A 15973-nucleotide genomic window follows, 5' to 3' on the forward strand; every position below is an offset into this window, starting at 1 on the left:
ACCTACTATGCATGTATGTATATGTAGTATTATGTTACTGCAGTTACTGGTAAATAAGGTTTCCAAAGTTCTACCCACTAATGATAATGCACAGTTAAAACTAATATCATCATCATCCTTGCGTTATCCCGGAATTAACCACGGCTCATGGGAGCCTGGGTCCGCTTTGACAAGTAATCCCAAGATTTGGCGTAGGCATTACTTTTACGAAAGCGACTGCCATCTGACCTTCCAACCCGAAGGGCAACTAGATATTGGAATTAGTCCGGTTTCCTCACAATGTTTTCCTTCACCGAAAAGCGACTGGCAAATATCAAATGACATTTCGCACATAAGTTCCGAAAGTTCGTTCGCCGGGGTTCGACCCCGCGACCTCCGGAACTAAAGTCGTACGCACTTACCGCTAGGCTACCAGCGCACAGTTAAAAATACTATCCTAGGAGAATCCTTCTTCCGATTCCATTTAAGCTCACACAATAACCATTACCGCAGATAAGAAAATTCCTACAACTACTGCCAATAGCCAGTTTACTGTGATAGTAATAAACAATTTTCCATTAGCAAGCCGGCAACGGTCCCGCTCATTTCCAATTTCCATACCCGACGCCTAACGGAGAGTGTGCGATAGCCTTTTATTACCGGAGTTTGTCGCTGAGGATATAATTATGTAAATACTGGATGTAAATGAACTGCAATAGATTGAGCTGAGGAATAGATGGGCCAGCGTTTAAAGTATTAAGAGGAGATAAGGAAGGGTTTCGTGTTTCATTAATAAAGTGGGCAATCAATATATCGTCACTACTTTTAAATAATCTCGTATCTCACGCTGTTCCTCAAAGTTAAAACGCAGTAAGTCTATATGCATTCCATAGATACTTGCTACAATTTTCTTTTCATTGACAGACGAAGATACAAGTTTTTTTAAAAGTAGTGACGATATTGAAAGCGATGCAGGAACACTAATTTTTCTGGAACATAAATTTCATAACGAAGAACGTAGAACCATTTGCGGTGATTACATTTTATGCAAATATACTACATACATCAGAGTACATTACTGTATCAGTGCGGAAAAGAAAAGGCCCAAAATGAGTGGTGATAAATTAAAGCTGTTTTAAATAGACACGAGTTACGAATATTCTCTTCGCACGTCTATTGTACGACGATTTTCAGTAGATATCAAGTATTCAAAATCAAAGAGGATCAAGTATTATAGAGACATCTCTCGACGCAAGCTTTAAACTTTTGAACCTCAGTTTTGTCAATTTGGCCCATATTCTTAGCTTAATATGTGTTAAAATCTCAAATATTAATATTAGCGCCATCTAGCCGAGCGTCCCCCAAAGGTGTAACGCCATCTAGGCCACCATACCTTCTTCTATATGGTTCTGAGGTACGTTTTTTTCTTAGACTGTAGCTGTCTATACGGAGTTACATATGTCTTTTAGTTAGTTATGGACATATACAGTACCACTTCTCGCACTGCGAAAGTACCTACATAGCATCTCATGTTCTGAAAAATTAATATTGCTGTAATCTAGTGCAGATTTTAGTAACATTATGCATTACACTCAACGACTATGAAACCGGTTACTTCATCAGATAATGTTCTAAGCTTCCAGAACCAATAAGGCTCTAAGCTTCCAGAACCAATAAGCCGGCAATGCCTTGCGCAAGCTTAGATAACCAACAGTTAAGGAAATATTCATTATGTATTTATTCATTGATTTGCAAAATAGCGTTCACGTCAAATCGGATAACTGAAATGTTATTATTCTGTTCACAGCTTTTACGACATCGCTGCATGGGGTATTGGAAATCGCATTAATTTACAATCGCTTGCTAATAAAGACTGTCACAGTACCTACTTACCTACAAGTTAATGGCTTTTATCGCAGGGTTTCTAGTTTTCTACCAAATATCAGTACCTAATTAACTCTAGTCACACTTGATGGAAAATGAAGACAGGGCCAAAGATGGAGCTAACAGATTGAGTAATAGCCAATTCACTCTTACTATAAAGAGTAGGTAGAGGACCAAGGTCATATATTGCTCAGCGAGTACAGATGGGAGATAGAAGCGCATTTCATTCCTTAGCCGTTCGTACCAAAAAAGGCGGAGGTAAATAATATTGAATAGAATTTTGCGCCAGCGGCGCCAGGTCTAAAATAATCTCGTCTAAATATTTAATATAAAAACGAAGCCGGGGAACAGCGGACACTTGTTTTTATCCGCAAACATGACCTGATTCCCGCTCTAAACTAAACGCTTGCCATTGTTCGGTGGATCGGAAAAACAGTTTTGCAGCGCGCGTCCCTCCGCGGCCGCTCGTATTTCACCCGAGTTCAATATTATTTCGACAGTCGGGCACAAAGAGGAAGGCCCGCCGCGGGCGTATCGCCCGCAATATTGTCCTCTCTCGAAGCCTCGGGTTACACTGTAAATATTTTTCGGCGGTTGCCTGATTGAAAAATTTTATCGCATTCCACCCCCACTTCTTTCGATAATGGATTGTGCTCGCCTTTAGGCGCACATCTGATATGGGTGACAGAAGGTATGTCGGCTCTCCGTGCCGGGGTTATAACAGAAACTCGAGCGAGACTGTGTTGTGTTGTGGTCTCGGACATACTAATCGATTAACGTCATCAATATGTTCTTGTATATGTATAAAAGTTGTTAGACGATTGAGCACAGCTTTAACTTCTTGGAAAAATAAAGCTGATTAACAGAATGTAACTTTGCATCGTGCATGAAGCACTTGTTTATTTAAGTACGTTAATAGATTTTCTGAGCTCATTGCAAAAGTGAGCGTTGAATGCGTCACGAGTGCTCTCATACGCCTTTTCACGAGCAAGTTAGAAACATGGCCGCTTGGACCGGCTCCCGCCGTCCCGGCCGGAAAACTTTTGATGTATTATGGTATTATTTTATAGTCGGATGGCATGGAAGAGCATTGGAAATATTTCATCATGAATATTAAACGAGAATTTCAAAACACTTCCTTGACTAACGAGTTGTTCTTTGAAGTCATAATTAAACAAAAGTTATAAGCACAAACCGAGATTAAGATGATTTAAGAAAATATTTCCTTTCTTCCTGGAAAGATAAAGTCCAGTATCTTATAGTGTAATTAAAAAATGCCTTCTTCTTTTCAAAAGCGTCAAACGAAATATTAATTTAGCATGACATGAACACGTTAATAAACAGACAAGAAACATTGTCATACATTATCATGTACCTAAATAGCTATCACTTACAATCCATTAGCGTGAGAAAGTATCAGAATAGGTACTTCATGTAATTATTGACTAATTTTGTGCGTCGTGATTTTTGACGGTGATGCATGGGTCGACGTTGCGAGCCCGTCCCGGGGAATAATCGCCACCACAACGTAGGTCTAATTATGTTTGTCCCGGGCGGACCCGTCTCTCACTTACGCCAATATTTAGACAGTCGGAGATACAAATGAGGATCCATTACTGGATTTCGTCGATCTGGGACTAATGAAAGACAAATAACTCGGAGCTCTAAGCATCAATAAGGGCGGCTGTATTAATCTGATCAACGCGAAACTGACCGATTAATCACGTAGTAACGAGCCGAGGAATAGCTATCGTGTTTGTTTATAAATCCTCCCACAGTTCGGCCCAAGAGGGAAAAGAAGATCAATATTCAATTAAATTGAAAAGTCTTAGGAAGCGACTAATAATAATAAATAAAACAATGATACGGTACAAAGTCATAAAACTTTATAGTCCATATATAATTATAGTGACATTCAAAAGAAAAGCTTAGAGGAATTATAATAAAAACGCAGTAAAAGTAAAAGCTACTGCGGTAAGAACGCTATAAATATTAAGCGGTTGACAAAATGGCGCGCCACCGAAAAGGGAGAGCTGATTGAAGTTTTCACATTATAAAATGTATGAACTGGTTCAATTTTCAACCTAAAGTGTAATGTGATACATGGTAACTATACTGTGACAACCACATGTCCGCAGGGGGCGCGAATGCCACGAGTCACCCGTTGCACTACATTAAACCCCCAAATTTGTGAGGCCCCTATTCGAACCAAAGCGAACCCGTTCAAATATTTCTTTAATCCGCATTATTAAACTTTATATGGAAGGACATGTACGGTGATCATGGGTAATATTTTACCGATTAGACACGCTCGTTTCGGATTCAGGAATTGTACCCTTTTAAACAATCCTCAATTTATTTGCAACCATTTTTACTATACAAAGCTTCTGTAAAAATAAGCAAAAAATTTCTGTAGATTTCCATTTTATAAACGATAAAAATTCTAGTGACTGTGAGAGAGAGTAAGGAAGCGGTTCTACCCTCTCGCTGATTGCACGCCTGGCCATCCCCTCGAAATAATGAGGGAGGGTAATGGGTCATACTCTTTCTAGCACCGATTGAATTGCAAAGCAGGTCATACATGGCCATTGAATATTTACACAAGCAATGAGTGGAACGTTGGCCGCAACGTATCATCTGGCATTTAGCTACTGTGAGAAGTCAAACAGGTTGATGTGGGGAAGTTTTTGCTGGTGCTACAATGTTTGTGTGAAATTCTATGAGCTTGAAACGCTGTAGTTTTTGTTTAGGTTAATATAACGGCGAAAATACATATATATATTGATGATAGATGCTTTAGCTTGGGAAAGTAGCTAGCCAAAACGATCTTTAATGAAGGGAGTATTTTGCGGAATATAAATTAATAAATAGGTATAGATATGGGTACTGTGCCGATAGATTGTCATTAAACTTTTGATGTTTTCTAAGACAATAAATAAAATGGTAACCAAGCTTGAGAGCTTTATAGTTTAAAGGTAAATTCTTGATGGTCTCAATTATAACGCCGACGCAATTTACATAATAAATGAACATTTCATGAACACAATTATGTAGGTTTGTTTCAATTAAGTTTAACAGCTTTTATAATTAAACGGGTATTCTCATAAAGAAAATAAGTACAATGATAACATCAAAATAACAAGCTTAGTAACGCGTTGATAATTGGAGAGGTTTCTTATCAATGCAACAAGATGATAATGTTTGACCTTTGTTTAATTAGTTGTTTATGTGAGGAATGGCAAGTAACTTGTAATATCTAAAAGTAGGTAGTTATAGTCAGCTTTATATAGATAAAGTGTACCATACTGACTGTAAGCATTTTATTCGACTAGGTATAATTATTTAACACAAAAGTGTAAAGTTGATTTGACTAGGCAAGTATGCCAAGAAATTATTTAGTTTACCAGTTCATATACCAGCTATTAACACACCTACCTAATCGTAATTTAAGAACATCACCGAAACGACATTAACGGTATACAGTCAATTTTAAATTGAGAAATTAACTTGTTTTTCCAACGATCTTCATTCCGAATCGCCCACGCTGACTCGTATTAAATTTTATAGGAGCGAGCAAACCAACGGCGAGTTGGTAAATCAACCACCAATACTTCACACACGGTCACGTGGAAGTGTTTTAGGGATGTACCGACTAGTGATTTGGCCGACTAGGCCGACTACCGACTAGTCGGCGCTTGGGTGGCCGATTAGTCTGCCGACTAGTCGGCCAGAACGTAATTTTTGACTAAATTCACCAGAAATTTTTAATGAATTTTTTGGTTCTTTCGCGCTTTTCATATGTTTTCAGGTTCAAAGGCCTATGAGAATATTAATACCTATACATTTTCCATTTTTAGCTCAAAACAGAAAGTGATCGTGCCTATGAAACCGATAGTCTTAGATAGGGCATTTATTTCTGTGATGATTACAGATCATTTATTTTGACTAACAAAGGAATAATTAACGAATACGTACATAATACAACCATAAATGATCCGTTAATTTACTTTTGTACTCTATGTCCTATGACTTATCATGTGCCGATCGGCCTTTTTTGCCGAATAATTGCCGACTACAAAAATGGCCGGATAGTCGGCGACTAGTCGGTACCTCAGTCTAGTTTCGGGATCTCACGGGTCGCAGTAATGTTTGAAGTGCGCGGGCGACGACCTCACTGAATCAGAAGGGATTAATGGGTGTCGGGTGTTATTGGTTCCTCTAATTACGTCCACGATTCGGTTAGAGTTATGGTAATGTTCGGCAGCCTTCGTAGATAGCGGCCGTCACTGATACTTACGACTCAGAATTTAGGGTCTGTAGGGCGAGCCATTCGTTAGTCACGCCCGATGACGTGTACCTTGGACAACACCAAAACTGTTATTAGAAACATTTCGTCGAGACCTTTTTTTCTGTACTTGTCTTGTCTTAAAAGGTTTTTTATGCTCAAGTTATGAAAGCCGTTAATGTGTTGCTCGGTTTTTGATGTTTATTCAAGAAAAGCGGGGTTAGGTTAAATAGGGCAAGCTTATGAAACGGCTCCTTTCATTCGAAGCAGTAAATTTTACCGAAAGACATTCCTTTTGTAACATGTGTGTCTTCTTTAAACTGCACATTGCGGCAAAATGCATGAATTTCCGGGCATAAAACAAAGGCACTCGTCACGCGAAGCATGCAGCACCGTGGACTTCTAAAGGGTAGGAAAGGGCCTTTCGTGGTAAAAAGTAAGTTAGGGCGTTCTTTGTTTGTGTATGGCGCGAGTTAAGTGTTTAGATAAGTACAGCGGAGAGCGGTGTGCGCGTTTGTTATCTCGGAATATGAGAGTCGGGACAAATGGAGCCACCCTGTGTGGTCCGCTGTTTGGCCAGCTCTCGCCTCGCCCGTCTGGACACCCTAGTCGAGGCAAGCGATCTCGGGAAACCTCACTTTAGTGTTCAAGTACTTATTTAACTGATGTACGACCACTTTCCGACCGCGAGTATAACATTTCTATTTAAAATGTTATAATAAATTACTGCGTGTAAGTTTAGTATAGGCACATGTAGTTCCAGTCATCCAAAAATGTTTTTATGAGTAAGTTAGTCATGCTCATGCTGGTATGTGAAATGAGGTCAGTATAGTCATGATTTAACCTACCAACGTTCTCCTGAATGGAAACTTGTATTTGTAGTTGGCAACAACTGTTATAAATCAAGCCGGCTTTCTTGTGCCGTACGGAAGGTGTGCATGTAACCAAAACGATACTTTTCTAGTTCAACAACGAGAATGTAGTTAAGTTCACGTCCACTTTGTCCACGAAATAGCCCGCGTTTCTGAGCACCGTTAAATTTTGTCGTGTACTACGCCGTCGCCTATTTAACAAGGCTTTTTATTGCCGGGGAATGAGGCAGGCTGTCCTTCTGAATTATAAAATATTCAAATAAGGAGGGAATAAATCCACGCGAGGAAACGTCGACATTACATATTACTGCGGGAATGCCAGCCGCCCATTCATTACAGTTATTTATAGGAGACAGTGTCAAAGCGAGGTTTGTATTTATTTTGATGGCAGTTTGTTTATTTTCAAATGGGTTAGGCTAAAATACCCTGATCCGATAAGCGTCCGGTGAACCGTCGAACGCTGCCCCGGATACACAAAAGAGCGTACAAACATTACAAGTTTGGGCGCAGACGATTCTTTTCAATTGTCGTGGCAGAGCGCCCCGCTCCAAAATAGTCCATAGCGACGCTGATTTGCTCAATACACACGATGTCACTGTCACTGGACCAGTTTCGAACCTGTCACGAGCATGATGAGAGACTATTTTCTGAAATAAGATTTTCATCAAGATTTGACATTTGAATAATACTCTCAGTGAATGAACTTTCAAACACGAAAAATCAATATAGGATCGCTTCGAACTAAAATGGGAGTAGGTACCATTATTATTCAGAACAAATAACCCTTTTCATCGCAATAACATAAAATGACTCGGCTCCGAACTTCCGTACACAATTTCGTCACTACATGCTTGGTAATCATAATAGACAAACTCAATCAATATTGTGCGGAGACAATGGACATCTCTTATTCAAAACGGAAACTATTACCGCCTCGCCATTGTATTCAGAGGCCTCACCTCAAAGAGAATATTATTCAAACGAAAAGTAGTTTGTTTACAAACGTTAGAAGATTATATTAGGGATAGTCGGTGACAGGAGATTAGGTCCGTGAATGTGTGCGTGCGAGAGCTCGGGAACGATTTGGACAGGGCTACGGCGAATGGTCGTTTGCGATGAGAGTTAGAACTCCACATACGACTTTGTCGACTCGGCAATATCGCCTGTCGATACAAGTCAGCGTGAAAGGTTTATGCCCAACTTTGTGACAGTGGAATCACTGTGGACGTTCCTGGGATTATCCTTTGTCCCAAATAAAATATCATACATTGTTAATAAGCTTTGTTGTGGGTCGATTGATGGATATCCCAAATATAACTCAGATCTTTTAATCATTGTATTTGTTTATACTTTAAATCCTAAAATGTGATTTAGCTGTTACTTGATCAGTCGAATTACACTGGTTAACTTATTATGTGTCTACTGTCTATTGTGTCTAAATATCTAGAGAAGAAAATGAATCTCACTACCATGGATAACTGGACGTCCGTTTTCCACTTAATTGAACCGTGGAATTAACCGTTTGAGATTCAAATATTGATGCGCATGTATAAGTAGTTGCAACAGAGTAAACGATATCCAGGATCACGGCTAAGCTCTTGTGCAATATGTATAGAGCATCTATCAAAGAGACTTTGACGTCAAGTTAATTGGTGCGTTTGATCTCACTTATCGAACTCGAGTGCAGTAGTTGTTCTTAATGAAACAATTGTATTGAGATTATACATTGAAGTTAAAGGAAGATAATTGAACTTCCTGCAGCGGGCGAAGATCTGATTGGTTCAAACTGTTCAAAGAGCGTCGCTCCGCGCCCCACGTCACTTGCGTTGCGCACGCGGCCATACGATATCTACTCGATGGGGTGTTTCCTCTAATTATACGACCTATTAATAAAATTCTCCGGGCCGCACAACAATCGATCACTATCCTCAATAATAATGACTTTGTTAAACTTCAAAGACGGCCCAAAGTTTTACGACGAAGGGTTGAGTTTGGATTAGAAAATAATTAAACTTTAAGATTAAAATTTTCCAGACTTTGAGCTCTTTAAAAAAGTAATCGGATAGGTAGACAGCTATCTAAACAAATGGTTTAGTCATTTAGTATCAAATTAGCTATAGGTAAACATTTGCTAGAAGCCTGTATATCTAAGCAAGAAAAGTGATGAAACATGAGTAAATACAATTTTGTGTAATTGTAGATGAGATATCTACACAAATAGTTGTATCATGTTTCTCCAAATAATTCTCATCAAGATTTCTGACACCTTAAGGGTGAATCCACGTAAAAGTAACGTGAGTCACGGCTTCATTGAGGGTTTATTTGAACTACGGGCACTACGGCTGCAAATGAAAGGATCTATGCATATATCTGGAAAGTAACACTTATTTAGAATAGATTGTCGCTTGAACTTGCATTGTGAATAAATGGAGCATGCCATAAAATCGTGACTCATGTTACTCTTTCCGCGGATGGAAGTTTTTATCTACTTAGGTATTTATTGATGGTCCTGTTTCATTTTCCTTTATCGCTATTGGCCGCTTTGTTTTTGATCTATTATGTACTCGTAGCTGTGTTGTTGTAGTATTTATACATGTATGGTATATTTAGGTTTATTTTATTTCCTATTTATGTATGTTTATTAGTATTAATATTATTTGACGTTTTCTATCACTCACTGCATCACCTACTCAAATCAGTTGTTTTTTGTGTCTTGTGTGGAGACTAGGTTGTCTGGAAGAGATCGTTATCGTTAATTAAAGTTATATGCTTATTTTTAGGGTTCCGTACCTCAAAGAGGAGAAACGGAACCCTTATAGGATCACTCGTGTGTCTGTCTGTCCCTCTGTTACAGCCGATTTCTCCGAAACTACTGGACCGATTTACTTGAAATTTGGTACACATATGTAAACCTGTGGCCCAAAGACGGACATGTAATTTAATTAAATGAAATTTAATCATAGGGGTCACTTTTGGGGGGTAAACTTGAAAATTAAAAATCAAAGTTATTAAAACTATATTATGTTATATATCAAATGAAAGAGCATTTTATGAGCATTTGAAATATATTTTTTTTTAATTTTTAATTTTGGTACTTTAGAAGTAATTTAAGAAAATAGACAAAAAATGACCATTCCCCCCCCTTATCTCCGAAACTACTTAGCGTAAAATTTTCAAAAAAATACACGAGATAGCCCTCTACCTGTAGATTACAGGAAAACCTATTAGAAATCTACAGTCAAGCGTAAGTCGGACTTACGAGAAAAAACTCAAATTAAGATTTTCACTCACTGACGCTGCAAGCAGTTACTAAACGTCTTAAAATTTTGTAAGCGTGATGGACAGGTAGAAAAAAATTCATTTATGTCTTTTTCTTTTTAGAAATTGTTCAATTTTTTTTTCATTTGCCAAAATGACTTAAGTTCCTACTAAAAAGGAGGCGCTTAAGACCGTTTGTAAGTGGACTGAGCAAAATTTTGTTCAAATCGGTCCAAAAAAAGGTCTCTGTTGACGAAAACATAGAATTTGTGGCAACGACAGCCCAAATCTGAAGTCCATTTTGCTCTATCTCTTATCGTTTCCGAGATATATACGTAAAGTCTTGAAAGTGCGAAAAGTTAACTTTGCCATCACAGTCGTTCAGGCGCTCATGAGTTCTTTGTATGGAAAAGTCGAAAACCGACTCGCACTTGACCAATGTTCATAGAACGTGTTGTGGTTTTTTACGCGGGTCCGCGACTGACGACGTTCGAATGTTTTGTTCGGAAATGTTTGAGGGTGGTTTCTTTGAAACGTCCCCGGTGGCGGGTGGTTCGACGGGCGAAGGTCACACGCCGCACGCGACGGTCTGTATTCGTTTTGCACAATAGCAACGGACGGCGGGTGGCGTCTTGATATGGAAAATGACTGACTTCACTAAAGATAATGATGAACTCATTGAGGTAATACTAGAGAGGACACTGCGAGCAAAACGTTTGCGCTACAAACATAAGTCCATTGGACTTATGATTCTGCCTGCACACAAATAAAATGTAAAAATGCCTTCCTGCGCAACAAGATGCTGTTTAAGCCATACGAGAAAATCGAATAAAACTGACGTGTCACATTTCATCGGTTAGTATACACGCTATGTTAATCGATCTTTATTTAAGTAATTATTTCAATGAAGGGACGCGCTCCTCAAACGCGAAGCTATCGCTGCCATTTTGTTGAACGAAATCATAGATTAATCGCATCATAATCGCACAGACTTGACATGTAGGTAATGAAGTATAGTAATTGTGATTATATTCTGTTTGTAATATATAAAAGAGAAATGTTAAATTTATTTCACGTTATACTTATGAATACTACACAGTTCTAACACGAGTTGTAATCGATATTTTCATACAATAATAACCTATGATTTTCTTCAAGCGCAATTAAAGTAGGTATATGAAAAAAATCAATAATGTATTTTTGTTTCACTTAGTAGAACTTAAACATAGCACAATGTATGATAGTGCTAAAATTAAACTGCTTACCCCCTTATTCATAAACGTTCACTAAAGTTATCAAGCCAATAAAGTTCGTTTGTCCCTTTCTATCACACCAATACGCCGAAAAGGGACAAACGAACTTTATCGGCTTGATAACTTTAGTGTGCGTTTATGAATAAGGGGGTTAGTATTTTACAAAAAGTATAAAAAAAGGTCTACACTAAGAGTGTCGCGTCTAGGTGGTCATTGGTCAAGTCTTAGGCCGTTTTCACATTATCCGATCCGATATCGGATGTCGGAAGGATTTCAATTGAAAAAATCCAAGATGGTTCCTGTAATGTATGGGATATCAGTCCGACATCCGATATCGGATCGGATAATGTGAAAACGCACTTACTCTATGACACGGTACCTCCCCACGCATGCGCCGCGCGCTGCCGGCCGGAGCACAGACTTTGTTTGGGGTGTAATTTCTAGTATGTTAGTAACTTAGTACATAGTAATTCAATGGATGAATTGTACTTCTGTGAACTGTTTTCGATATACAGTGAAACCTGGATAAGTGAGACTTCAAGGGACGACAAAATTTATCTCACTTAAAGAGGTATTCCACTTATTCAGGGTCTCAGTTAGATAGGTATAATACAGTCTCACTTACAGAGGGTATCACTAATAGAGGCCAGAATAGGGGGATGTGTCAGTTATAGAGGTGATAAGGTGTTTTTCATATAGTTATTATTAGTTGCATACTAAAAGAAAAGGTAAATAAGCCTTGTCTTTAAATAAAATATAAGACTTTTAATGTCATTGTGTCATAGAAATTTTATATTATGAAAGTTATATTTTTTTATAATTTTTATGTTACAAAGCGAAATTTTAGTTTTAATTACTTAAAATAACCTAGAAAACCCTTAACTCACCGAAACACAAAGAATCAATCGCGTAATTTACAAATGGGCTGAGAATTATTAAAAATATGGAAATAGATTTTTAAATTGATGAGATGATTAAAGTCCAAGTTACAGAGGTCATAGATTGACTGTATCTCAGATACAGAGGTAAATTTCTATAAAATTCTTAACAAACAATTAAGTGAATAAACATTTCAAATATAGTCTCAGTAATAGAGGTAAAATACACACTCTGTCTCACTAATAGAGGGAAATGTGACAAAAAAATCGAAAAGGCTAATCTCAGTAGTTATAGAGGTCTGTTTTGTCTCACTAACAGAGGTAAATCGGTGCGAAAGTGTCGGGACCGCACCTTGGGTCCCAGCTAAAGAGGTTTCTCACTTATCCAGGTCCCACTTAACCAGGTTTCACTGTACTTAATCGAATATATGATGTAAATTTTTCTTTACTACAATGAAAGTGTTTGAGTACCAAGTTAAAAATTTCACTTTCTTTTTGCCGGTTTCATACAAAAATATCGTTTGGCTGTCTCTTTTTTTGGGTAATATCAATATTTATATGGAAACGGATTAAGTCGCGTATAATCTTCTTCCTCTAAGAATTACAATGTAAGTATTTTTGCATTCATTTTGATCAGAGCACAACACAACAGTTCAAAAATCAGTCTACCAGAGCTTCTGAGTTCCGTCGCCGACGACGGGTGACCAAGGGTCAGAAAACCCACGCACCCGCGACCGACAGCGTGTGGCACAGCGGCACATGCGGCTCACATCACATCCAAACATTCCAAACGTCGCCGGGCGCGTGTGACGGGCCAGAGAAACCAGGGCCTTAGGGCTAGGTGATTTAGGTGATTATCGCCGCGCCGCAGAGGACGCGCTGAGGGGGGGGGCGGTGCCTACAGCAGTTGTAGTTGTATGCATACCTAGCTCACGCACACAGACGCGCCCGCTGGCGCCGCCAGGGGCGGCTCACTCCGCTATCCTATCGCCGCGCTACAAGTATATCCTGGCGGCCGCGAGCTGTGGCCGCGAGTTCGCGGCCTACTCAGGGGTGGCGTACATTCTCACGGAATGCACGTTCGCACTTTCTATTGTTACTTTACGTCGCGAGGTTTTTTAAGCGATGTCCGCGGGTGGAATGGCTAATAATACTTAATTAAATAGACATATTGAATAAAATAAATACCAAAAGATATTCTTATACAGATCTACTACTGATTAAGTCCCACGGAAAAGTTCAATAAGGCTTGTGATGTTGGAACCTTGAACAAAAATATATATATACAGCGTATATACCTAGAAAGTACTCAAGACTTAAATATAATAATATAACATTTAATGTGAGTATTAATTCGTTTGGATCCATTGGTAACCCTATCACCGGACGCCGCGCACGTGCGGCTCGTTTCTTTGTAAGAATGTTGTAGGTATTTAAAAAGGCGACATTTCGGAAACATCAAAGCAGTGGGCCTTCTTTACTTGTGCTATTATATATTCTGTGGCGCCGCGCCGGTGTCCGCGTGCGCTCTCTGCAGTGTGCGCTGCCGCTGCCACGAAACGTTTACCTACTCCGTGTAATACTGATAAAAGAAAGTATTGACATGAATTCAGACGTTTCGGAAATGACTGTAGGTATTTTAAATATTTTAGCACAATATGTTTTTTGCCTCTTATTGCCTATTATACAATATAGGTATACATACCTACTATAGCAACTCTATCACAGCGCAGAATATGCAGAAGCCACATGGTGGTCTGCGACAGAAACTCAATAGACATTTTCAGAGTTTTTAAAATAAGTACCTAAGTAGGTACGTGAAGTAACATGGTAAATTAAAAAAATATCATTAGATACTTGCGAAGGTGTAAACAATTTCCTTCGTTTTGCCACATATCAATAATTACCTATCTATATTAAATTCATTAATCCGTATACAACTATACATTACATTTTTACAGTACGGTAATACTCACCCCGTTATTCATAAACGTACACTAAGTTATCAAGCCGATAAAGTTCGGTTGTCCCTTTCCGACGTATTGGTGTGATAGAAAGGGATAAACGAACTTTATCGGCTGGATAACTTTAGTCTACGTTTATGAATAAAGGTGTTAAAATTTATAGCTACGAAATTTTACATAAAACACCTACTTTAAAATAAAATAAAAAATGTTGAATTTGGTTAATATTATAAAAGACCTCACGCAAGCTGTGCTAATTAGTTCGCGAATTCGTCGAGAGATGGCGCTAAACACAATTATGCTCATTAGAGAACCTATACTTCTAGCCTAGCCCAGTCTTTAGACTTATGTGAGTAACTTAAAAGTACCTAATAGTTTTGTAGGTACGGAACCCTCGGTGGGCGAGTCCGACTCGCACTTGGCCGGTTTTTTAATGTCATTTTGTTATATTGGTGAGCCATAAAGAGTATTATATTGTATTGTATTATAAAATACCCATATACATTCGAAACCTATAGTTTACTTCGATTTTACATACTTGTATTACATCTTTAAGCTAAGCTACAAACAGTTTTAGTCCTAATCCATATCTACTTATCAAAGATCCCTCCCGCCGCTCCCGCACCGCTCAGCAATCTCTGTAATAACATGCCAAAATGGCATTTCTGCGACGCGAAACGAAATCGAAACGCCGCAGAAAGGTAGGCTGGCTCTGTCACGCCAATACGCAAGAGCGATAGAGATAGATAGCCACGAAAAAGATATTATCGTGAGCGTTTGTGCATTGGGCTACGCACACAGGAGAGGGTTCTGCCAATATTCTCCCAGCTGGCAACTTATAGCAAATATCACTGTTTGTGCCAGCTAACTAAATACTGGCGTGTGCGAGCCTCCGGCGTTCATCGCTCCCACCAACTCGGAATTAAGTACTGACGTGATACGAGTTTTAAATTCAAATTCCTGGAAAACGGTAAGAAATTAGGAACTCCAATTTAAAATGATGATAAATAAATACAACGACGACTGGTCTGACCAGCTCCTCCAGCACAACTTGCCTTGTCGCGCGCGATTCCATACTTGAAGTAGCGCTTGAAGGCAAGTTGTGCTAAAGGGTCCGCGTCCGGTGACTCTGCCTGTGAAGTTTATGCTCCTATGTTTGAATCCCGGTAAAGACATGTATGTATCTATGTGAATTGTGTGATGCACATAAGCACAGCTATTTATTCCTGTGTTACAGTTGCTACCTATGTCTTTTGTACCTACATTAAATTTATCGTTGTCTAAGCACCCACAATTCTTGAGCTTGCTGGAACTTAGTAAATTTTTGTAAGAATGGCTCTATAAAATCGCCATTTCTACGTTAAGAGATGTTACTTTTGGACGTCAGCTTGCAATACTATATACTTACACCAAAATTCGGAAAGTATGTAAAATTTCGCCTTTATTTCAAACAAACTAGTCTATTTCATACCGCTTCAATTCAACCCGTTATCAGACTGTGGAACTTTCAAAGGATGTTGATACAAACTAGACCCGTATGAAGGGAACGGAGGTTTGCGTTCGGAGCGATCGCCTAAACGCTATTAACTAAGTTGCAGGT

General features: G+C 38.8%; 1 protein-coding gene across 1 annotated transcript in view; it reads right to left on the minus strand.

Annotated features, from left to right (window-relative positions):
* The window catches only part of LOC125228619 (teneurin-a), a 98900-nt gene that overhangs the window by 63206 nt on the left and 19721 nt on the right, over nt 1-15973 (minus strand). The window contains 1 exon segment of the mRNA XM_048133268.1: nt 6161-6220. Within this exon segment, the coding sequence (XP_047989225.1) occupies nt 6161-6220 (60 nt within the window).

Source organism: Leguminivora glycinivorella, chromosome 8 (genome assembly GCF_023078275.1).
Source record: "Leguminivora glycinivorella isolate SPB_JAAS2020 chromosome 8, LegGlyc_1.1, whole genome shotgun sequence".
NCBI lineage: Eukaryota > Metazoa > Arthropoda > Insecta > Lepidoptera > Tortricidae > Leguminivora > Leguminivora glycinivorella.